At 29.2% G+C, this 24,650-nt stretch overlaps 1 protein-coding gene and 1 pseudogene across 1 annotated transcript; one reads left to right on the top strand and one right to left on the bottom strand.

Moving 5' to 3' along the window:
* Positions 1-1,101: 1,101 nt before the first annotated feature.
* Positions 1,102-1,617, bottom strand: LOC125831458 (uncharacterized; annotated as a pseudogene).
* Positions 1,618-11,143: 9,526 nt separating this feature from the next.
* LOC125831337 (ethylene-response factor C3-like) lies at positions 11,144-11,749 on the top strand. Its single transcript, XM_049510536.1, has one exon. The coding sequence runs from the start codon at positions 11,144-11,146 to the stop codon at positions 11,747-11,749; it is 606 nt and encodes a 201-aa protein (XP_049366493.1).
* The last annotated feature ends 12,901 nt before the right edge of the window (positions 11,750-24,650 follow it).

Below are 24,650 nucleotides of genomic sequence, written 5' to 3'. Positions count from 1 at the left end.
TAATGTGACAATACATGTGACAAATAGACTCATAATATGAAATTATTAAATAATGTGATAATACACGTGACAAATAAACTCATGCACTTACTAAAATTACCCTGGTGTTCCTCTCAAAGTTGCTCGGGCTTCTTCGGCCAAAACATCTTCTTATCTTCTTTTTCAATGGAAACGAATATCATCAGCGATAAGCAAAAGATTGAAATGGAGTTAATTGAGTCAAAGGAAGCACATGCTAGCTGCAACTTTCTCGCAAAGGAAAAAAACATTGTTTAAGAAAGCGGAAGAACTTTTAACTCTGACCAGAGCATATGTATGTGCTCTGCTCATTTCACCAAGTGGAAAACCATATTCATATGGCTCCACAAACATAGAAAAAGTAATTGAAAAAATTCTTGAATTGAAATCAAACTATCGTAATTGTGATCATGCTGACGTGGGTAAATCAAATATCTGAAGCATTTGATGATCATGTGTCTGTCACGTGAAGAAGCTCAACAAGTCTTGTAAGAATGTATCTTGGCTTTCAATACTTTCGTAGAATTCCAACAATTTAGAGTTGATGCTCCTACATACGCCCCTCAATTAATATGTAGTTTTCACATAGAAAATATAGGTTTTATTTATAGTCATAGAAATGATAAGTTCTTGTCCAAGTATGATATAGTTGCTAGATACAATTGCTCTGAATAGTTAGTTCTAGATTCCAATGGAAACAAATAATCTACAAATTGTTGGGACGAAAAACTTTATATGAACGACCATGATACTTTTCGCTATCAATACTGTCGGTGCAAAAAACAAACCAAGAGGTTTTATTCTTGTTTGCAACTTAGAGGAGAAATCAATCAGTGGAAAAAGTACTACTTTGCAAAATTGCACATCTAAATTAAAAGAGCATTATAATAACAAGGAATGAAAACACATGTATTAAAAGGGAATTGCGCAAACTAAATTGGGAATTTGAAGAATCATCATACTCCATAATGCAAATGTTCCAATCTTCAGCTATTACAACTATATGAAAGAGAAATACTAACAAAACGACTATGGAATGTTGTTTTATGTCCTAAATTCTTGTACCTTTCACTAAGCACGAACCTAAGAAAGTAATTTGAACATTAAACTTGAAGATCTAGGATCCCAATAAAGTCCAAATTCATTACCAACACTTAATCCGCGACTGTTGAACAATTTGATGCACGAAAGATAAAAGTCATCAATGTGCAATTTCCTTAAGAAAACACTTCCACCTTCATACTTCTTAGGGATATTCTCCTCTGTTACATCCCACACGTTAAAAGGCACATTGCACCCATTCTCCAAACTTTTGGCCGCATCCAATGTCTAGTATCGAAGAATGTACTCAAACATCTCAAAAAATGGAATCACCAGTTTTCCTACAATAACCTCGTCACGGATAATCTTTTTCTTGATCTGCTAGGGGTTTTTCAAATCGATTTTTGGGGGAGGGTATATGTCCCTTATCTCAATTAGTTCTCGAGTCACTACATGTGGAGTGTTGTTCAGTTTGCAAGCTTCTTCTTCAGCTTTTGATGGAAAGAAATTGTAAAAGAATGTTTTCTTAAGGCTAAGCAAAGGCTTTTGATTAGACATTGAAGAAACTGCTGGAAGGATACACTAAAAAAAAAAAGAGACAGTAACACTCTATTTATAACAGTAAAATTAGATTTTATTTTTTATTCCAACCTTGAGCGGGAACATAGAATTCTGGGTGATATTTTTTTTGACAACCTTAATTTTTATTCCAAAAATGGTCTTTTAATAATTATTGAGTTACCTAATTCGCAGATTGTTATATTTAAAGTTCTTCCATTTATATTTCTCTCTATTTTTTGACAGCCTTAATTTTAATTCCAAAAAGGGTCTTTTAATAATTATTGGATCACCTAATTAGCCAGATTTTTATATTTAAAGTTTTTCCTTTTATATCTCTTTCTACATCTCTCATTTAGATAATTATCCAAATAGAGTTATGTCAAAAAAAAAAAAAGGCAATAACACTCTATTTATAACTGTAAAATTATAATTCTGGAGGACAAAAAGGATCTTTTAATAATTATTGACAAAAAAGGGTCTTTAATAATTATTGGGCTACCTAATTAGCCAGATTTTTATATTTAAATTTTTTCCTTTTATATCTCTCTATATTAGCAGACGTATTTTCTGATCTAGTAGTTTATTATTAATAATAAACATAAAAAATTCTCAATAGGACTAAGTACAAGCAAGGAAGATTAGGCCTTACCATAAACCTGTGGGAAGAATATCCCACGGAAAATTGGATATTCTTGAAGCCTGTTGTTTCCCAAAAAACACTAGGGTTTCTACATCGATAATTATCCAAATAGAATTATGTCATATATGATCGATAGTCGCTTTAGATGATTTGTGTTTGATTAATTTTCCAGTGCTAATTAGTATGATTATTTTTAAAATATTATAATAAGATTGTGATGAATCATATCGAATTTGAAGAAAATAAATACAACCTCATATCCATGATGAATAATGAGCCTATTCAATCGATATTATCATCATTGCGCAAGGCACAAAACATGACCTTTTGGCACGTGTTGGAGAACTTACCAGACACAACTTGTTGCCAAAATATCCTTTATGTTGTGTCTTAAACATGTTATGTGGAACATTCTTGTTGTTCGTTTGGGATCTGCTGATGAAGTGTTTGCTCTTGTTCCCTCATTAAGGTGTGGCCTCAACTATTATGGATATCGATTTTTTGTATTGACATTTCAAGAGTTCATACTAACAAAATATGGGAGGAAACTAGATTTGTTTCCTTTGATGATGAAGATGGTTTAACTTATGCTGCGAAAAAATACAAAGTAAACACAGCAAGCTGAGAGAATGAATCGATATATATACAACATCTCTCCTGTAGCAAATTGTTGTGTGAATGAATCAATATCTATACACAATTCAAGAGGCATATCTGGGTCACTCCACCTAATCGTATGAAATTGAATTATTAATGTGATGTCAGTCACTTGGAGAAGCTCAACAAGCCTTGCAAGAATACATCCTAGCTTTCAAGACTCTTTCATAGAATTCCAACAATTTCTTTCGCTTTTCAAAGCCTACCGGAACACTGTAGATGCTCCTAATATGCCCCTCAACTAACATGGAGTTTTCACATAGGTCTTTTTAATTTGATAATCATAGAAACAATAATTTCTTGTCCAAGTTTGGTATGATTACTAGATACAATTGCTTCGAATAGTTAGTTATAGATTCCAAAGGAAACAAATAATATAATCTTCGAAGCCTTAGATTCGGCATTGAAGAACCAAGGTATCATACGATAATAGTACATGTTTGTAACGATAAAACATTAACTCATTATACTAAATAATAGCTAATTCAACTTTTAAGGTTTGCTATTTTTTTTTAATCTAGTATTGGCCATAGCCCTTTATTCATAAATAATTCTTTACAAAAAAGGACACAAATGTATCCAACAAAAACCAAAGTCTAGCCCAGCCCATTGCCCCATTGTACTCTACTATTAAAAGACCCTCAGGTAGGGTTTCCTCTGGGTAGTGCAAGTTAGTCATTATACCCAAATACTTTTTTATGTTATTATATATATATTATATTTAAAAATATGTATTGCGATATAAATCTAGTAATAGATTCACATGATATGAAAAATACTAAATAAATGTGATAATACTCATGACAGATAGACTCATAGTATGAAAATATTAAATAATGTGACAATGTGTGACAAATAGACTCGTAGTATGAAAATATTAAATAATGTGACAAATAGACTTGTGCACCTACTATAAATTACCCTGGTGTTCCTCTCTAAGTTGTGCAGCCTCATTCAACCAAAACATCTTCTTATTTTCTTTTTTTAATTATTTTCTTTTGCAATGGAAAAGAGGACCATCAGTTGTATTTCTTCTTCTCATTATTTACATGTTATTATGTGGTGGGTTTAGGTTGTCGATGATGTCTACCAGTATATGTTTTTTGTACTGATACTACTCTTGCTATGTCACTTGGCATAGTTTGGTTGCAGGATGATGTTTCATAGGTGAAGAGATGGTGATCTTCGGCAGCTTCTACTCCTCTCTTTCTTATAGTGGGAGTTGTGTCTGTTTTCATATTGTTCTTATTCTTTAATTTATGTTGAAATTTGGTAGAATCTTTTTAATTTTTTGTTTTTAATCTAAAAATATTCTATAGTATTTAATTTCCTTTCAAATCTAGGGTTTACATTAATTGCAAAATATTTAGTTTCCTTTCAGTTTAGTATCTAGAAGGAAAATAATATAGTTTATTCTCCTTAATTATTTATAAATAGTTATGTACTCTTCTATTTGAATCAATGCAAGAATCAATACAAAGAGTTATTATTCATTCTCTCTTTAATTTTTCTTTCTAGTTTTTTCCATACCACAACAATTTAGACTAGATCCTAGGGAGGTTTTCAGTCAGTTTTTAAAACTTTTCTATCGAAACAGATTTTGGGATTAACTCTGGTTATTTTAAGGCATCACACTATATTTTTTGTTAAATTTTGCATTCCCAGTTTGAAGTCGGGAGGTAAGGGTTCTCCTATCTAGATGTTAAAATACGTGTCCGGTCATCTACTTGCTAGACTTTGCTCGAATAGGTATGTAATCAAGTTTAGTATAGACATATAACATTGACTAGACAAGTTGTTGCGCTGAGCATGGATAAATTAAACTACAATTTGAAAAATTTGTTTCTTTAAGGTTCTTAGCAAATTTTGGCTTTTCCACTAACACACTGCATTTCTGTGTAGTACTACATCAGACGGTGTTATTCTGACGGAGAAACTTTAAGGCATGTAAACTGTTGTTTTGCTTTCCTTTTCTTATTTTTTCATTCTCTCTAATTTTTTATTTTATCAAGTCATGCTGAAGCAGTTGCTCTCAGCAAAACTTTCTATTGAGAAGAAACTATCTCATGGCCTTACAAATTTCTTGTGCATAAACTAGTACTACTCTGTTGTGGATGCGTTGAAAGTCAAGCTGAATTTATATATCGCCATGTGAATCGATCATTCCCTAAAGATTCATAACATGCTCCGATTTGTATCGTCTCTGATGGAAGCTCTGGATAAGGTACCTCCAGTTTATATAATACATCCGCATATTGATGGAAATATATGAGGAAAGCTCCACGACTTTGGTCAATAAAAATAAAGCTAAAACTATTTAAGTTTTTCTTTTATTTCATAACAGCATATGATCGGGGTGGCTCAATGCCTTTGAAAATGAGGCATACGCCTTAGTCCCCAAAATCGAAGGGCCTAATTTTTTTTTTAACAAAAAAATATATACTATATTTTTTAATTTATTTGTTTTTTTTTTTACTTTGTTTCGAAACATTAACGAATGTTTCTTTTTTATTGATCATTTTTTAAATTTAACTTCCGCATGATATGTTTAAGACCACAAAATTAAAAATATTTTGGTATATATATAGTTTAAGACCATAAAAAATAAAGTTTTTTTATTAAAAAGAAAGAAATAACTTTGAATCTCAAATATAAAAAAATAACTTGCATGATCTTGTACATTGAACACATTTGCAGATAAGGTAGTTGCACTTTTAACATTTAATGAAATCTCTCTGAAATGTAAAGAAGTTGCTAATAGATAACGTGCATGATCTTGTCCATTGAACACATTTGCATGTTGATATCTTATATACTCATTTTTTCTCATTTATTAGGGAGAATGACTATGTACCCTCAGGCCTCAACTATAGGCGAAATTCCAGCGACACACATATTACCTCTGAATTGTTTTAAAGTGTAATAAACAATCAATCTGCGTTCATTAATCAATCTCATGCACTTACACCTTCATACTTCTTAGGGGCATTCTCCTTCTTTACATCCCACACACAAATGCATGTCACGCACCTGTTTTCCAAACTTTTGGCCATGTTCAACTTCCAGTATGGAAGAATGTACTCAAACGTTTTGAAATATAAAATCATCAACTTCTGTTGAGAGAGATCTTCAAGGGTAATATTTTTCTTGATATTGATTTCTGGGGTAAGGGCTTGTCTCTATTAGCTCTCAAGTTACTACCCATAGTGTGTTATTAACTTTGCAGGCTTCTTAAATTTTTGATGGAAAGAAGTCATAAAATAATCACGTCTTCTTCCTCCAAATCAATGAGTTTTGATAAACGGTTATTTATTTCTTTTTTTTTCTTATTTGTTACTACATTGATTTAAGCAAATAGATTATCATTTAGATTTTGCCCTTATGTGAACTTTGTGCAAAACATAACCCATGAGAAATTATTCTCCGCAATAATAATAGATTCGGATCTAATATTTGCTTATATATTTTTCAATCTTAGATATAATATATCAAGCTATTGTTTGATTTTTCTAATAACTTACATATGTTTATATCGTAGTCGCACATTTTCTCATAAGATTCTCAATTTGGTAACTTATTACACAATAGACTAAAAGGTAATAAACAATGAATCTTTTGAAATTGGGGAAGTACGATTAGGAGGGAGAAATGATATCTTTGAAATTTGAAAAATTGATATGGTTGAGTAAATTTAGGAGAAAAATTAGTAAGGTGTAAGATAAGAAAATAGTAATAATTTATATAAAAGGGAAGAAAGGCAAGAGAGAGAGGAGTTACGTTGTAGTTGGATACATATTGAGGGAGTGAGCCCCGAACATTCCATAGCTATCCGAATGAAACACTAGCTGCAAATCTTAATTAATTGTAATTATAATTGTGTTGTGTTAAGTAATTCACTAGTAAATGTTTACTTAGTTACGTAATTATGCCTATAATAATTAGTAATTTGGGCCCTCTTTAAAAGGAAAAATAACAAGGTATGGTTGCCACAAATTTTAATAGCCTAACTTTATAGCATTTGATATGAAATACACTTTGTGCCCAAAATATTTACAATTTATTACCAATGGTTGACGCTTGCTTCGTTTGTCATCCATTTTCAGTTAGGATATTGCATAATACTGTGTAATATATGTATAATAGTGTGTATACGTTATACATTAAATATACGCTGATTATACATTTATTATACACAAATCACACAGGAAAATGAGCGTAAAAATTTATAATGGATACAATGGGTACAAATATAATTTATTTATATATATATGACGTATAATGCATTTGCATGCAATCCATATAAGGTGAATAATTGATACATATTATTTATATAAAGTGTATAGTCTCTTTCACATATATCTTATTTGGGGTAGGTGAATTTTAAAGTGGGTAAGTAGGAAGGTCCGATAGGGATTATGTGGCGGTGGAGGTGCGTTGACAACTGAATGATAGTATTATGGTAAATCTAGAAAATTTGTCAAGAATATTTAAATTTTTATTATATATTTATATTTTAAAAATGATTTATATATATAATAATAATAATAATAATAATAATAATAATAATAATATTTTTATATATATATCATATAATTTTTTCTTAAAGAGCATTGGAGTAATTACTCTTGGAAGAAACTTTTCTTTGAAGCTCAAAATTGATTCATAAATGGTGGAAGAAACTTTTTTTCATTGAAAAAAACATTTGCCTCATGTTAAATGTTTTGACTTAAGAGGGAAACTTTGTAGATACCCCCAAAAGAAAAAGTTTGGGTAATTTCCGGCATAATTATAGTACAGATTGATTATGAATGTGTTTGGTACGAAGGAAACTATAGTCTATAGAAAATATTTTCTAGCCAAATATCAGGACCCATCCCACATGCTTTTAAATTGGATAAAATCCAAATATAGTTACTGTTGAAGTTGTAGTTAAATAGATATAAATCCAAAAGTTACTAGGAAAATATCTATAAAAGAATTATAAAATATTGTACTATTATCTTGGATTTGTCGTTTGTTTAAATTTAAAATCTATAATACTGTTGTAGTATTATTGCATAAAAAATAACTATTTTTCAATATATTTCCAACATCAAATATATGACAAAAAATGACTAGCTCATATAATATATTTAATTTCAAAATCATGAAACGTGTGCTTCTTGTTTAAATTCAAAATCATGAAACATACGCTTGTTTAAATTTTAAATGATGAAATGTATGCTTATATATTAGAATAGTTATCGAAGAATTCATTAAAAATGATTACTGATTTTGTTTTTCATATATAGAACTTAAATTTAAAATCTTTAATTAAATAAGAGGAAATTTAATATAACAAGTTAACAACCCTTGCTGGTATGTTCTCTCTCCTACACTTTGAAACCTAAAGAAATAATATTTACTCTATTTACATAATATAATTCCATTGACTTTAATTAGTCCAAATTATATATACGTATTAAAAATATCTACTAAATATGTACAAATATTATAACTTCTATAATTGTCCCTTTTGCTCCTTTTTCCTCCCTTGATCCCTCAATATATTAAAAAATTTAATTTAAAATGCCAGGAAAAAATAAACTAATTTTAACTTATTTATTTTTTTATTCTAAGTGGGGTATCAGCCGACGGAAAACGACAAATCCCAGATGTGAGGCCCCCCAATTATTTCCTTGTAAATAATTAATATTATTAAACTATTTGCTTACTTTTGGTAGATAATGAAAGCAACAAAATAATAATTAAAATGTCAATAAGTCATAACGGAACTAGAAATATAAGCTCACTTGACTTATTATTTACTACTACTAATTTACGTATATTTTTTATATGAGCATTAATTATTATAGGACATAAAACTATATGTATATTGTTGAAATATCCGTTTCATAACAACAATAAACTGTTTCAACTGTAATATTAAATATTCTAGTACCAATATTTGAATTATTCATAACATTATTGATGAATACAGTGAGTATGCAGATTTTTTTGAAGTAATGTTGACATAAATAATTTGTCACATCGAGCCTATCTCAAAATCTGAACTTTTGCAAATGAAGGGGAATTTCTTTCCTTCTACAATATTTGAAGCTTAAGCCTAATATTTAACTAGTAATGGTAATTATTTTTAATCGCACTACATCAATAATGATCTTTAGCAGCAATTAATTAACGGCAATAGCTCAATTGCCGCTAAATATATATATTTTTAGCAGCAATTAACACTCTTTGTATATGTTCCTAAAGCCTTTAGCGACATTGGATTTAACGGCACTTAACTAATGCTGATAAAGATTTTAGTACTTTTTATTAATGTGTTTATTTATTACCGTTAAAGTTGTTTTTGTTGTTTTGTCGATCAATTAGAAACTTTGGGACATGGGAAGGAGAAGGGTCACTTCATGTAATGGCAATGTCACCGCACTAAATTTTGGTAGATAATATAATGTACAAACTTCCAATATAAAGATAGATTATTATGATAAGACAATTTCAACAGATAATATTATCACATATTTAATAAGTTGAGTGGAGCAATTTATTTATTAATTTTACTCTTTTTAAGAATTTACTTAATTAATGATCTTATATATTGAGGATCGTGTAATAATATTATTATTTTGCTACTTTCCATTTTGAGAACTCAATTTTCTTGTTCCTTCTCTACCTAAAATATTAAAATACCTCTATTTAATGTAGAACGTGCTATTCACAAATTCCCCATGAAAGTATGATTTTAGTTTTTCAAAAACATTTCATAATATTTTGACTTCCAATCGATTGACATACGGCAATAAATTTGGGCCTAAAGTTAAATTTTATTAAAAAATCTTAATTATTTTTTTCTTAATTGACATATAAAAATAGAATAATAATAAGTTAATAACATACTCAGTGTACTCCTACAAGTGGTATTTCGTAAAGGTGAGATGTACGCATACTTTATGAAATAAGAATGTAAACAATGTAAATTTTCAATGAAAAATATAATATAAAGTTAGAATAATAAAATATAACTCAAAAAGTTGATATAATGATATCGAAATAGTGTTGCGCTGAATTTGATAAGTGAATATAATTAATGATATTGAAATCATGTATACTTATCACAGTGCTTGAAATTTGAAGAAGACACCAAAAGACAAATTTGATCTTTTTTATAAACAGAGAATAATGAATTTTAATTACATTAATGCAAAATTAGGTTTGAAGTTTGGGAGATTTCAGAAAATTCAATAATAAAAGAATAAAAATAGTGAATGTGGAATGAAACAGATAAATATATGAATAATAATGTGAGTTCATGTTAGTTGTCAGGATAATACAATTTTTTTAACGACCGTGGTGTCCAGGCCAACTTTCACATACCTTAACTAATTCCACGGGATACATGTCACCTCCCACCAGCGATAGATATCAAGCAGGTAACTTTATCCATCAAGGTCAGAACAGATGAAAAGAATCAAGAATCACCTTGTATATATAAAGAGGGAAACCATAGAGGGAGAGCCTCTTGAAAACCCTACAAATTAAACAATGCTATAAACATTAACACAAATTTCATTAATGTCTATAGCTTTTTACTTTTATCAAACATTATCAAACCGTTAATGTTTTCAAACTAGTTTAATATCCTTATTGAATTTGTTCTAGAATTTCTACGTTAAAAATTTATGTTGGATATAAAACTATATGATTAAACCATTAAAATTGTCACCCCACAATGTATGCACCATTCTTTTGTTTCATGCTATTATAGATAATTAAGTCAAAATATTTTGACAAAGTTACACTATATTATATTATTTCCAATTTCATTTTTTTTTAAAGTTGGACTGTTGATCTGCATAAAAAAGGTGTATGCTCGAGTACAAATATATATAAAAAAAATTGTTTTTTTTCAATTAAATCTAATGGACCAATTGCAAATCTTTTTCATGATCGTGCTTGTGGACAACATACCCCTAAAAGCTTTTCAAATCTATAATTATAATAGTTGTACTTTTTGCCCACTTGTAACACAACTTGCTCTCTTGTTTAATCCAATAATTGTCTCTTCCATTATTACATAATTCTCTTCTTAATTTAATTAACTTTTGAAAATGTACACTTCCCCTTTAGGGTGGTAACACATATATATAGTTTTTCCAACTCATATATTCTTTAATATACATTATTGTTTATATCTCAATTAAGAAAGATATCAAAGAAAAAAAAATGGTTTTGAAGATTCAAGACGAGAAACAAAGTTCAAATTCAGTGGAATTATCAATATCACTTGAAGATACTTCCTCAAGTGATACTTATTCTTCTAATAAGGAAAATGACTTCCATCCAGAACGACCTGAGAAGGAGACGAAACGCTATATAGGTGTTAGAGCAAGGCCATGGGGAAAATTTGCGGCTGAAATTAGGGATTCAACTCGGAATGGAATTAGGGTTTGGCTTGGAACATTCAATAGCGCTGAAGAAGCCGCGTTGGCTTATGATCAAGTTGCTTTGTCAATGAGAGGTCCAACAACTTGTCTAAATTTTCCAGTTGAAAGAGTTAGCAAAATGTTAGAAGAAACAGAAAATTGCAATTTCTTCAAGAATGGATTGTCACCAGCAGCAGCCTTAAAGGAGAAACACAAAAGGAGAAGTAGTAGTAATATTTCAAGAAAAAAGAAACAAAAGGTAAATCATGGAGAAGAAAATAATAATAATAATAATAATAATAATAATAATAATAATAATAATAATAATAATATTGTATTTATATTTGAAGATTTGGGAAGTGAACTATTGGATGAACTCTTGTCTGAGTATTCTAATTCAAATTAGAATACTCAATTTCCATATCTTGTTAAGTTTGTTCATTTAGTTTTTTCAATGTTATATTCCCTGTTCATTTTAATTTTTCTCAATTTAGTGTATATGTTTCTTTCTATATATATATATATAGGGTGTGATCGGCAATATTTTCTAATTTTCTTATGTTTGGAATAGTATAAAAAAATTAATAAATATTTTTTTTCTCCTAGAAAATAAGTTTTTTTATAAATAAGTAAAATGACTTTCTGAGTGAAAGTAGGAAAAATAAATTTCACAAGTGATATACTGACATTTTATATTGGTGTCCTCCAACACACTTCATCTTCATCCCATCCACACCAACTCACACCTCATCAATCACTCATTATATTTGTCCGGACTATATATAAATGCTTCTAAAATAATTTTTTTTGCTTATTATCCAAACACAAAAAAAAAGAAGTAAGAAACACACTTATTTTCCTAACAAAAAAAATATATATTTTCTTTTATGAACGTACACTTAGTAATTAAATTAAAATTTATGTTGAGTATATTCAAAAATATTATTAAGTGTATATCAACTTCTTCAATAATTATATATTTTTGAATAATTTGATACGAGTGCGATCTACTTTTTGAAAGATTGAGCAACATATATAGATTAAAAATGATATATTCAAGATTCTGTAAAATTCATTTCATAGAATAGAACTTTATATAAATCCATTAAACTTATTTTTGCCTCATCAGACATAATTGTAAGAATTATTATTATTATTATTAATTATTTCGTACTTATGACCCAAGTTTACTTGTAACCCAAGTAATACCATAAATAATATTTAATTAGGAATAAATCTCGTTCGTACATTGGTCACTTGATGGACGTACCAGATTAAGTCTTAACCTCTATAAATTGGTCCTCCCTCCACCCATTAGGATTACCACATATTCTCTACATTTTGTGGTAACATAAAGTTAGGGCAAGGAGGTAGAAACCAATTTACGACTAACGCTTCCGCTTCTCTTTGTGATGATGTCTTCCGCATCAGGTATGTGTCTCTAACATTCTTTATGTAAAATTATCATGTTCAAGATCCTGAAAGTATTTAATCTTACATGTGGCATCAGAGCCTGAATTATTTTGAACGGATAATTTTACATATATATGAAAATAATTATCATGTAAGCGGTGGAATTTTGACACGAGAATATCCACGAATCAGTGCCTCTAGCCTTGGTACGTGGAAAGTTTTTGTTTAAGACATAAAAGTATGTGATCTTTTAGCCCCTTAATTAATTAAATAAATAATAACTACTACTAATTTGTAATTGAAAATTGGTTAAAACCTTTGGATATGTCAGGTAGTGCACCATTATTCTGAAGAATTTCCTACCAATTATTTATTCTTGTTTTGAATAGTTCGTGCACGCAAATTAGCATACTCTACATATATTTAAGATTTCCCACTTCATAAGTCTGCCGAATATGATCTCTGATGAGATATTGCATAAAAATGTATGAATTTGTATATCATAGAATAATCTTCCCATAATGTAATAATTATGTTTTGTTTTAAATTGTGCAATAAATTAAAGTGGTCGCTATACTAAGCAATAAATAATATGTGTACTTAGTGCAATATAGTTTGTTAGTCACCAAAGTGGCCAAACTAGAGAAATTAACGTCTATACATACAATGGTTATGATCACATGTTGCATGTATTATGTTTCTATAGTTTGTTAGTCACCAAAGTGGCCAAACTAGAGAAATTAACGTCACATACAATGTTTACGATCACTTATTGCATGTATTATGTTTCTATAGTTTGTTAGTCACCAAAGTGGCCAAACTAGAGAAATTAACGTTTACACATATCATGTTTATGATCACTTTATGCATGTATTATGTTTCTATAGTTTGTTAGTCACCAAAGTGGACAAACTAAAATGTTTAAAATTATTCACATGCACAAATTTTTATGAGATTATGTATGCATTTGTATTCATATAGCATGTTAGTCACCAAAGTGGCCAAACTAGTATGGTTAAGAAAAATATGCATTCATAAAACTGTCATTTATCTATGAAGGTTAATGAAATGCCTATATATTGAAAAATAAATAGATAAATTGACTTTCACTATTGCTAGAACTTAAGAATTTACCCAAAGGTGAATCAATCATTCTACGAATAGTGAAAATTATGAGGTAAATTAATCTTTTTAGTCAAACCTACATTGTATATCCAAAGATGTCATATATGTTTGATTAAAAATATTCAATTACCTATTAAAGATAAAATTGGCATTTAAATTATGATAATGTGTCGTAATATCTACCCAAAGGAGAATTACGATATATTTTTTATCGCTTTACTGAATTCACATTATTTTCTGATTTGTGAGCATGTATATCTATTTTGCAGTTATTCCTCTTCATTCGCATGCTTCGTCTGTTACTGTGTTCAATGGATTAAACTTCACTGAATGGCATGAATAAGTACAGCTCCAATTAGGTGTAATGGATCTTGACTTAGCTCTGATGAATGACAAACCTACTGCAATTACTGATAAGAACAGTGAGGATGAGAAGTCTTTTCATAAATCATGGGAACGCTCTAACAGATTGAGCCTTATGTTCATGCGAATGACTGTTGCTAACAACATTAAGAGTACTATTCCACAAACAGAAAATGCCAGGGAATACCTGAAGTTTATGGAAGAACGTTTTCGTTCTGCTGATAAGTCTCTCGCTGGTACACTAATGGCTGAACTCACGACCATGAAGTTTGATGGGTCGCGTAGTATGCAAAATCATATCATCGAGATGACTAACATTGCAGCAAGACTTAGGACCTTGGGGATGAAAGTGGATGACACCTTCTTGGTTCAGTTCATTCTGAACTCATTGCCTCTTGAGTATGGACCATTCCAAATTAACTATAACACTATTAAGGATAAGTGGGATGTTAGTGAATTGTCCAGTATGCTTACTCAAGAGGAGTCAAGACTTAAGAAACAAGGAGGTCATTACATTAACCTCATAGGTCAAGGAGCAGGTAAAGGACTTAAAGTGAAGGCCAACAAGTTTAAGAAAAAGAAAGCACCTGCTAAAGTTCCACAGGATGCTCATAAGGAACTCAAGGTTGATGTGTGTCGTTTCTGTAAAAAGGAAGGACACTATAAGAAAGATTGCATAAAACGTAAAGCTTGGTTTGAAAAGAAAGGTACATTTAATGCTTTTGTATGTTTCAAATCAAATTTAGTAGAAGTTTCTAATAATACTTGGTGGCTTGATCCTGGTGCAACTACTCATGTATCCACTATGTTGCAGGGATACACTACGATCCAAACTACAAATCCAAATAAGAATTTCGTATTTATGGGAAATCGCATGAAGGCTCAAATTGAAGGCATAGGGACTTATCGATTGATCTTGAAGATTGGACATCACCTTGATCTATTACAGACTCTTTATGTTCCTTCAGTTTCTAGGAATTTGATTTCCCTTTCAAGACTTGATGTTTCTGGATTTGATTTTAAGTTTGGACATGGATGTTTCAATTTATATAAGAATACTATTTTTTATGGTTCTGGTGTTCTTATTGATGACTTATATAGATTGAAACTCGATAATAATTTTTATGAATCCCTGCTTACTATTCATCAAAATATTGGAATTAAACGTAGTTCACTAAATGAAAGTTCTGCTTATTTGTGGCATAAACGTTTGGGTCATGTATCCAAAGAACGATTAAAAAGATTAGTAAAGAATGAAATTCTTTCGAATTTGAATTTTGTTGATCTTGATATATGTTTGGATTGCATTAAAGGAAAGCAAACCAAACATACCAAGAAAGGTGCCACAAGGAGCACTCAGCTTCTTGAAATTATACACACTAATATTTGCGGACCCTTTGATGTTCCATCTTTTGGTGGAGAAAAATATTTTATCACTTTTATCGATGATTTTTCACGTTATGGATTTATCTATTTGTTGAAAGAAAAATCTCAAGCAGCGGACACTCTCAAAGTGTACGTTAATGAGGTTGAAAGACAATTAGATAGAAAAGTGAAAATCATTGGGTCAGATAGAGGTGGTGAATATTATGGAAAGTATAACAAATCAGGACAATGTCCAGGTCCATTTGCAAAATTCCTTGAAGAACATGGCATATGTGCACAGTATACTATGCCAGGAACACCTCAACAAAATGGTGTTGCAAAAAGGCGTAATCGAACACTTATGGATATGGTTAGGAGTATGATGAGTAATTTCTCATTACCCAAATCATTGTGGATGTATGCTCTTAAAACCGTTGTATATTTATTAAACAGGATTCCTAATAAGACAGTTCCAAAGACCCCTTTTGAACTGTGGACGGGAAGGAAGCCTAGTTTAAGACACATGCATGTTTGGGGTTGTCAAGCGAAAGCTAGAGTTTATAATCCACATGAAAAGAAATTAGATTCTCGAACGGTAAGTGGTTACTTTATTGGTTATCCAGAGAAATCTAAAGGGTATAGGTTTTACTATCCAAATCATAGTTCGAGAATTGTTGAAACCGGTAATGCAAAATTCATTGAGAATGGTGAAGTTAGTGGGAGTGTTGAACGACAAAGTGTGGAAATTAATGAGGTAAGGGTAAATATTTCATTGTCCATAAATGTACCTACTTCCGCACCAATAACAAATGTTGTTCCTCTTGTTGAAAAACACTTTAACAATGTTGAACAATATTTGGGTGAAACACTTCAAGAAGGAACTAACTCACAAATATTTGACGCAAATGAATCACAAACAGTGCCATTAAGAAAATCTCAAAGAGAAAGAAAATCGGCCATTTCAGATGATTATGTGATTTATTTGCAAGAGTCAGACTTTGACATTGGAATTAATAAAGATCCGGTTTCATTTTCACAGTCCATAGAAAGCACTGAGTCTCATAAATGGATTAATGCCATGAATGAAGAGTTAAAATCCATGGAATACAACAAAGTCTGGGATCTTGTTCAATTACCAGAAAGTTCTAAAAGAATCAGATGTAGATGGGTCTTCAAGACCAAACGCGATTCTAATGGTAATATTGAACGATATAAAGTCAGACTTGTTGCCAAGGGATACACTCAAAAAGGAGGCATTGATTATAAAGAGACCTTTTCACCGGTCTCAAAGAAAGACTCATTAAGAATTGTTTTGGCTTTGGTAGCTCATTATGATTTAGAGTTACATCAAATGGATGTGAAAACTGCCTTTCTTAATGGAGACCTCGAGGAGGATGTTTCTATGGACCAACCAGAGGGTTTCGAAATTAAAGGAAAAGATCAGATGGTGTGTAAACTAAAAAAGTCAATATATGGACTCAAACAAGCCTCACGACAATGGTATATAAAGTTTAATGATACCATAACATCTTTTGGATTTAAGAAAATTACCGTTGATCGGTGCATATACCAAAAGATTAGTGGAAGTTTATATTTTTAGTCTTGTATGTTGATGACATTTTACTTGCTGCTAATGATTTAGGCATATTGCGTGAGACGAAAGACTCTCTCTATGAACTTTGAAATGAAAGATATGGGTGAGGCATCATATGTGATAGGGATAGAAATATTCTGTGATAGATCACAAGGATCAATGGGACTGTCTCAAAAAGGTTATATCGAAAGAGTTCTAGAGAGAATTAACATGAATAATTGTTCAGCAGGAATAGTTTCTATTCAAAAATGGGACAAATTTAATCTCATGCAATGCCCAAAGAATGATGTAGAACAAAAAGAAATGGAAACAATTCCTTACTCTTCTATTGTTGGAAGTTTGATGTATGTTCAAACTTGCACAAGACTGGATATTAGTTTTGCGGTCGGAATGCTAGGAAGATATCAAAGTAACCTTGGAATTGATCACTGGAAAGCTGCAAAGAAAGTCTTAAGGTACCTGAAGGGAACGAAGGATTACATGTTCATGTATAGGAAATCCAATCACTTAGAAGTTACTGGATACTCGAATTTAGATTTTGCTGGATGCGTTGATACTAGAAAGTCCACATTTGGTTACTTGTTCCTATTAGCTGAAGGAGAAATATCATGGAAGAGTGCTAAGCAATCTGTCATTGCTACATCCACAATGGAAGCAGAATTTGTGGCATGTTATGAAGCCACAATTCATGCATTATGGCTGCGGAACTTCATTTCAGGACTTGGGGTTGTCGACACCATTACCAAGCCGCTGAAAATTTATTGTGATAATACTGCAGCAGTATTCTTCTCCAAGAACGATAAGTACTCCAAAGGTGTCAAACATATGGAATTAAAGTACTTTACTGTCAAGGAAGAAGTTCAGAAACAAAGAGTGTTACTTGAGAATATTAGAACTGATCTCATGATTGCAGATCCGTTAACAAAAGGCTTACAACCAAAGACATTTAAAGAGCATGTTCGAAGAATGGGTCTTGGTTGTACTTATGATTGATACATTTATGATGTTTTTACACTCTGATATACATTAATGAATTTCTTGTTTCTCATAATGGTGTATACATTATTGTTTTGAGAAATTACAAGATAAGTCTCTATGAGACATTATTGTGGACCATAATGTTATATGTTTTATAGTTTATGAACCTAGTATGATGAGTTGCAAATGTAGTAGTATATGGAAGGAAGTATGTAGCTTAAAATTTATGTACAACCGCCATAACTCGCATTAGTAGTTTGTTATATTGTGGTATGCATGATGGACATTACAGAAGAGATTTATTGTATGTGCACAAAATGTTTATGAAATATTGATGTTATATATGGTCATTGGGCCAAGTGGGAGAATGTAAGAATTATTATTATTATTATTAATTATTTCTTACTTATGGCCCAAGTTTACTTGTAACCCAAGTAATACCATAAATAATATTTAATTAGGAATAAATCTCGTCCGTACATTGGTTACTTGATGGACGTACCAGATTAAGTCTTAACCTCTATAAATTGGTCCTCCCTCCACCCATTAGGGTTACCACATATTCTCTACATTAATTTCATCACTGACGGTTGTGGTAACATAAAGTTAGGGCAAGGAGGTAGAAACCAATTTACGACTAACGCTTCCGCTTCTCTTTGTGATGATGTCTTCCGCATCAGGTATGTGCCTCTAACATTCTCTATGTAAGATTATCATGTTCAAGATCCTGAAAGTATTTAATCTTACAATAATGTGCCAAATTAGGTTGTACAAATGTAAGTTTATCAATATTTTAATTTATTTGGCTTGATTCGAAATGTTAGAATCAAATTAACAATGTTCCATATGAATTTAGATATAAAATTTTTAATTTTTTAAAATGAATTTATATATTTAAAAATAACATAAAAAATTATAAATTACAATAGCTAACAGTTCACATCATCATTTTGACTTTTAATTGTTGTGATGTGTTTGTTGTCACATACTTTCAGCAAGATGATAGAGATCTTAGAAATCGTTTGATTCACGGGATAAGGAATATAAATATTGAGATAGAAACAATTATTTAATTTTGTGTCTTGGCAAGATTTGTATTTCCCGTACTTACAAGCAAATCCCACAATAGTTAAATCACATTTTCGGTATTATTGTGATTTTTTTTTATGTCACATTTCCATCAGTAGCAGGAATCAATAATTCAAATAAAGGAATTGGAAAATAAAATCGTATATTATTTATCTCAAATGTGACGGGTCAAATAAATTATTATTTAATCTCAATATTTTTATATGCCTTTTAAAATATTTTGAATTATTTATTATTGTAACTTATGTAATTTCTAAATATGTAATTTCTAAATATGTAAATTTTATTTTGAAAAAAGCTATAAATTCTATGTCCAAATGTACAGTGAAAATTAAAAAGTTTATATCTAAAAAACTGAAGAATACCACATAAATTGAAACATAAAAAATATATGCAAAATAATCATTTAAAAATTGTTTACCCTATTTGCATAATATAATTTTACAATGAAATTGATTTAATTGAACCCTAAGATGGCTCATCCTCAAATAAAATAACCAAATGACATACTATAATGAAACCTTTAACGAAGGACATATCTTCTAAAAAATTAAATATTTTAAGGATAGATTTTAACTTTTTCCGTTATTGAAGACATAACTAAATGAATGGATAGATTTTATTTAACAATTTAATAAGATTTTTTATATGATATGATGGTCACACAATTTTGTATATGATGTATATTTGCAAGCTGTGTGTGGATAAATAGAGAAAGAGTTATCAATTGCATCATGCACTATATAAACACACCAACTAGAAAAGGCAAAAGCATGTGAGATGGAATGAAAGAGACCAATCAATGTTGTGGAATTTGATCAATCAGAATTTCTATACAATATTAATACAGTATTAGAAACAAAGATTTTTTTCATCTCAAATTAATAGTGAGAAATTTATATTATAAAATATAATTTTCTCATTCACTTTTCATTGAATTGGTTCACTAAAAAATACATGATGAAAAATAATTTCTAACTTAAATATTGGAAAAAACATATTTTTTTCAGCAACACAATGTTACAAGTGCAAACAGTTCATGTTACCGTTTAAAGGCATATTTGTTCAATTTCACATATGTCCTTAAAATAAGTGAAGTTAACCGAATATACCCTTCATTTTAATAAGAAGTGTTTTACACTGTGAAATAAATCATTTGTACTAATTTAATTGTTTGGCAGACACCATAAGCATATCTCCTTTTAATTTTAATTAATATATAGAATAAGGAGATTATTTATGGTGAAATAAAAGAGTTCCAAAAATTAATTTAGGTCACAAGTCTAATAATTTCAATTGACGGAGCGGAAAAAGCTTTTATTTGAATTTAGAAAATTCCTCTATAAATTAAAGTATAAGGGGTAAATCGACAACCTAGCAAATCATGTTATATTAGTATTTTTCTTTAAAATAATTTCTCTTTGTGTGGCTTCTAGTTCTGCCACTCTACAATATGTAAAGAAGACCTGCAACTAAAGAAGCCTAAATTAAATGGAGAATTTAAGAAAATTAAGAAAAAATGTATCATCTTTTAGAAGAATATTATGATAATATTTAGTGGCGTAGTAAGAATTTTTACTAAGAAATCTAATATATATATATATAAATATTTTTAATCATGTATATTTTGTTTTTACTCAATTCGATTTTACCTGCCCTGCCCCTAATAATATTAACTCAAAGTTCTTTTCAACTTTTCTATTTTATTTTTACCTACATCTATAAATACTCCATAATTATGGATCTATCTTCAAAAGGAATCTCAAATTAAAAAAGTACTACTAGAAGAAACTTTCCAAATGGGGAATGCATAGTATTGTTTCTGTCTTAATTTATATGACTCATTTTTAAAAAAATATAAAAAAAAGAATGACCTATTTTTTTATTTGTCAAATATTTAATAATGCTATCAATATCTTACTCATATTCGATCCCACTTATTTGACAAAATATCTATAAAAATGTACTCTTTTTAGGTCTTATTTTAAAACATTGCAAAGTTATCTATATTCTTTGAACTTTATGCTTGATTAAATTACATCACACAAATTGAGATTGAGAGAGTATATAATTGACCGTGGTTGTCCTAGTGTCTAGTCTATAGACAAAGCACTAGGCATAAAATGAACCATCAATCTCACTCACATTTATGATTTTAAACCAACATTAGAAAATTCCAAAATAATTTAAAATTGACCCCACCTTTCCTTAACAAATAAAATAATTAAACTAAGTGCAATGTATCTCTAAGGGATCATTTGGTGTGATGGATAAAGAGAGTTAATCTCGAGATAAATTTTGAGCACCCTTTAATTCTTTGTTTGGTTGCACAACATGGGATAACTTATCTCAGAATTAATAATTAGTCCTGGGATAAGTTATCCCTATTTTAGGTGGAATAGTAATATCGGAATAACTTATTCCGATATAAGATAGATAAAATGACAAAAGGGTCCCTTTAAACTCTTTTTATACCTCCTTTTTTCTATCCATGTAAAATCATATATTATTTTAAATATCATGTATAATAATAGTTATGTCCTTCACACTCCTTATTTTTATTATAATAATTCTTCATATTTTTAAAAAAATTACACTATATAAATATAATTTTATTTATGAATTTATTTGACTAATTCTTATATTTATTTATATTTTAATTTAATTTCCTTACTATCGAATTACATATTTTTAATTGTATATTCTTTTAGCCACTTACAAATTTATATTTTATATATCGATTAAAATGAGAGATAAAACGAAATGCTACGGTACTGAATACAAGCTTCCCGTGCAGTTTTCTCTGAAATTAGTTTATATTGATATTCTTTTTAGCTAGATCTTTTGTGTATTTTTTATTTTATCTTCTTTTCATCTCATGTACGCTAATTTCGGGAAGAATTCTATTGTTAGTTCACATAAATTTTGAAGGAAATAGTAGCATGAAAGATGATTTAAAAATGAAGATAACTTTAGTATTTTACAATTTAAGAATGATACGTGTTTAAATGAAGTAACATAAATAATAAATCATTTTGTACTTTAACAAATTTAGATGAAAATTTTATTCTTAAATACATTTGGTACAATTATGAAAATGCACACACAAAAATATTTAAGCTAAATAAGACAAAATTTTATTTTTAAGAATAAATAACTACTGCTTGAAAAGATAATATATATATAAAAAAACTAAATAAATTGAAGGGTATTTTCGTAAACAAACAATTTATTCTTAGAATTTATGTAATGCATATTGTATTGAAAGCAATCAACCAAACGGTTAATAAGAAATAATCTCAGCATACTTATCTCATCATAACTTGTAATCAAACCAAACGACCCTTGAGTTCTAATTTTGACAAAACCTACTAGATTTCACTAAAAGTTAAGTCCAAGAAGACTGAAAAATATAAGTTTCTGGATTTTGACTTGATTGTTATGCATTGATTTTGATACATATTTTTTATTTATAATCTTAATTTATTACTTTATCCATTTGACCCAATTCAGTTACACTTCTCTATTTACAATCCCTTGTTGTGGGTAGTACTTTGAAAAGCATTTATGAGGCGAGTCTCAGAGTGGGGTGGGGTGTACCATAAACATTTTCGAACACAAATAAAAAGTGTAGATTTATAGGGCGTACATTTTAAAATTTGAGGTGTAAGTTTTGAGTGTAAAAGAGTACGTCTCAGGCATCAATTTTTTATTTTTGTTATTTTAAAAAAATAAATTACTATAAATCATGTTTTTATATGTAATGATGTTTATACTTTTATGGTATCATGTTTTTATGTTATAGTGATTTTTTATAAAATATATAAAGAAAGAAAGAAACTTTAATAGAAAAATGACATTGCCATAAATAGTATTCTTTGATGATTATGTGTGTATGTATTTTGATGATGAAAAAATTAGTAGATCTAGAGATCGATGATGCAGTGAATGGTGATTTTATTTTGTAGATTATCTTAACTATCACCATTTTTTGCGTTGTAATCTTTATCAAATGAAAATTACAATAATTTATTTTATATTATTGGTGATTTATTTGGATTATTTGCAGAATTATTGAACTTTCTTTTGCCAATTTCCATAATAATAAATTATATATAAAAAAAGAAATATGTGAGATTTATGCCTCAAAAATTTATGAGACTAATGTTTCATGTTTCGAAGCTTACGTTTTTCTATATTGTATTAAAAGTCTCATCTCGCTCCCTCCACCTTTTAAATCAATTGTTATAACTATTCATTATCGTTAATTAAGAGGTCGATTCAAGTCTTTAGAATAAAATCAAATTTGATAATAAATATTTTATCTCAAATGGAAATTGTCTGACACAAATCCAAATACTTATACTCTATTTGAATGATAAGATCTTGTTTCTTTCCAAACATTTCACTTTCACCTCTATGATAAAATAAATTAATTTCAAAGAAGATTAATGACACTTGATGAAGAAATGAATTTTCAATTTCAAAAACCAAAAAAATCGACATCGACTTTTCTATAGAGACAAATGAATAAGTTAAACAAAGAACTCTATCTATTTCATATTTAAATATTTAAATAAAAACATACAAAAGATATTGTAAATTATTACTATTTGGTCAGGTGCCTATACTTAATTATTTAATTAATAATGTAATTATCCCAAGAATAATGTAAGTTGGTCTCCTTGTGATGAGGTAGAGACAATAAAATGGGATTGTAGGTGTAAAGATTGTTTATTATAATATAATGTTTGTTATTAATATTACTACTATTTTCATAGTGATGATGGAAGCCATCTTCAAGATTTTATGACTTTTACCCTATGTGACAAGTGACAGCTAATATGCTATCTAAATGGGAATCATAATTGAAAATGAAAGGGTCCATAATAATAATTAGTAAATATCATTTCGATCAAATTTATGTGATATAATTTGATTTTTTATAAAATTTTAAAATAAATAAAAAAATCATAGTATTCATGTCATTATAAATTTCTCATTAAGTGTAGTATAAAAAAAAATTAAAATGAAAATTTTTAAATACTAAAATATATTATTCTCTTTTTGAATGGACTAATTAAAAATAATTAATGTCTCATAAACTAAATCGGATGAGATTTTTTCTTTGCCATTTATAAGGTTTTTTTGTCTTCTTTTGAGAAAGATCAGTATTTTTTTTAATTAATTTTTTTCTTAATTTCGAACCTCATTTTATTCTTCACGATGATATACTTTTTTTTTTATAAATATAAGAATAACTTGATATATTCAACGAACGCTTTAAAAATAGGGGCGGATCCACGTAGAGTCCTCCGGGTGTTCGAGCACCCATTAATCTCGCCTTGAAATATATATATATATATATATATATATATAT

This window comes from Solanum verrucosum, unplaced genomic scaffold (assembly GCF_900185275.1).
Source record: "Solanum verrucosum unplaced genomic scaffold, falcon-dt-bn FXZP01000049.1, whole genome shotgun sequence".
NCBI classification, from domain to species: domain Eukaryota; kingdom Viridiplantae; phylum Streptophyta; class Magnoliopsida; order Solanales; family Solanaceae; genus Solanum; species Solanum verrucosum.
Note: the sequence above shows the minus strand (reverse complement) of the source record. Positions and strands in the feature narration are given on the sequence as shown.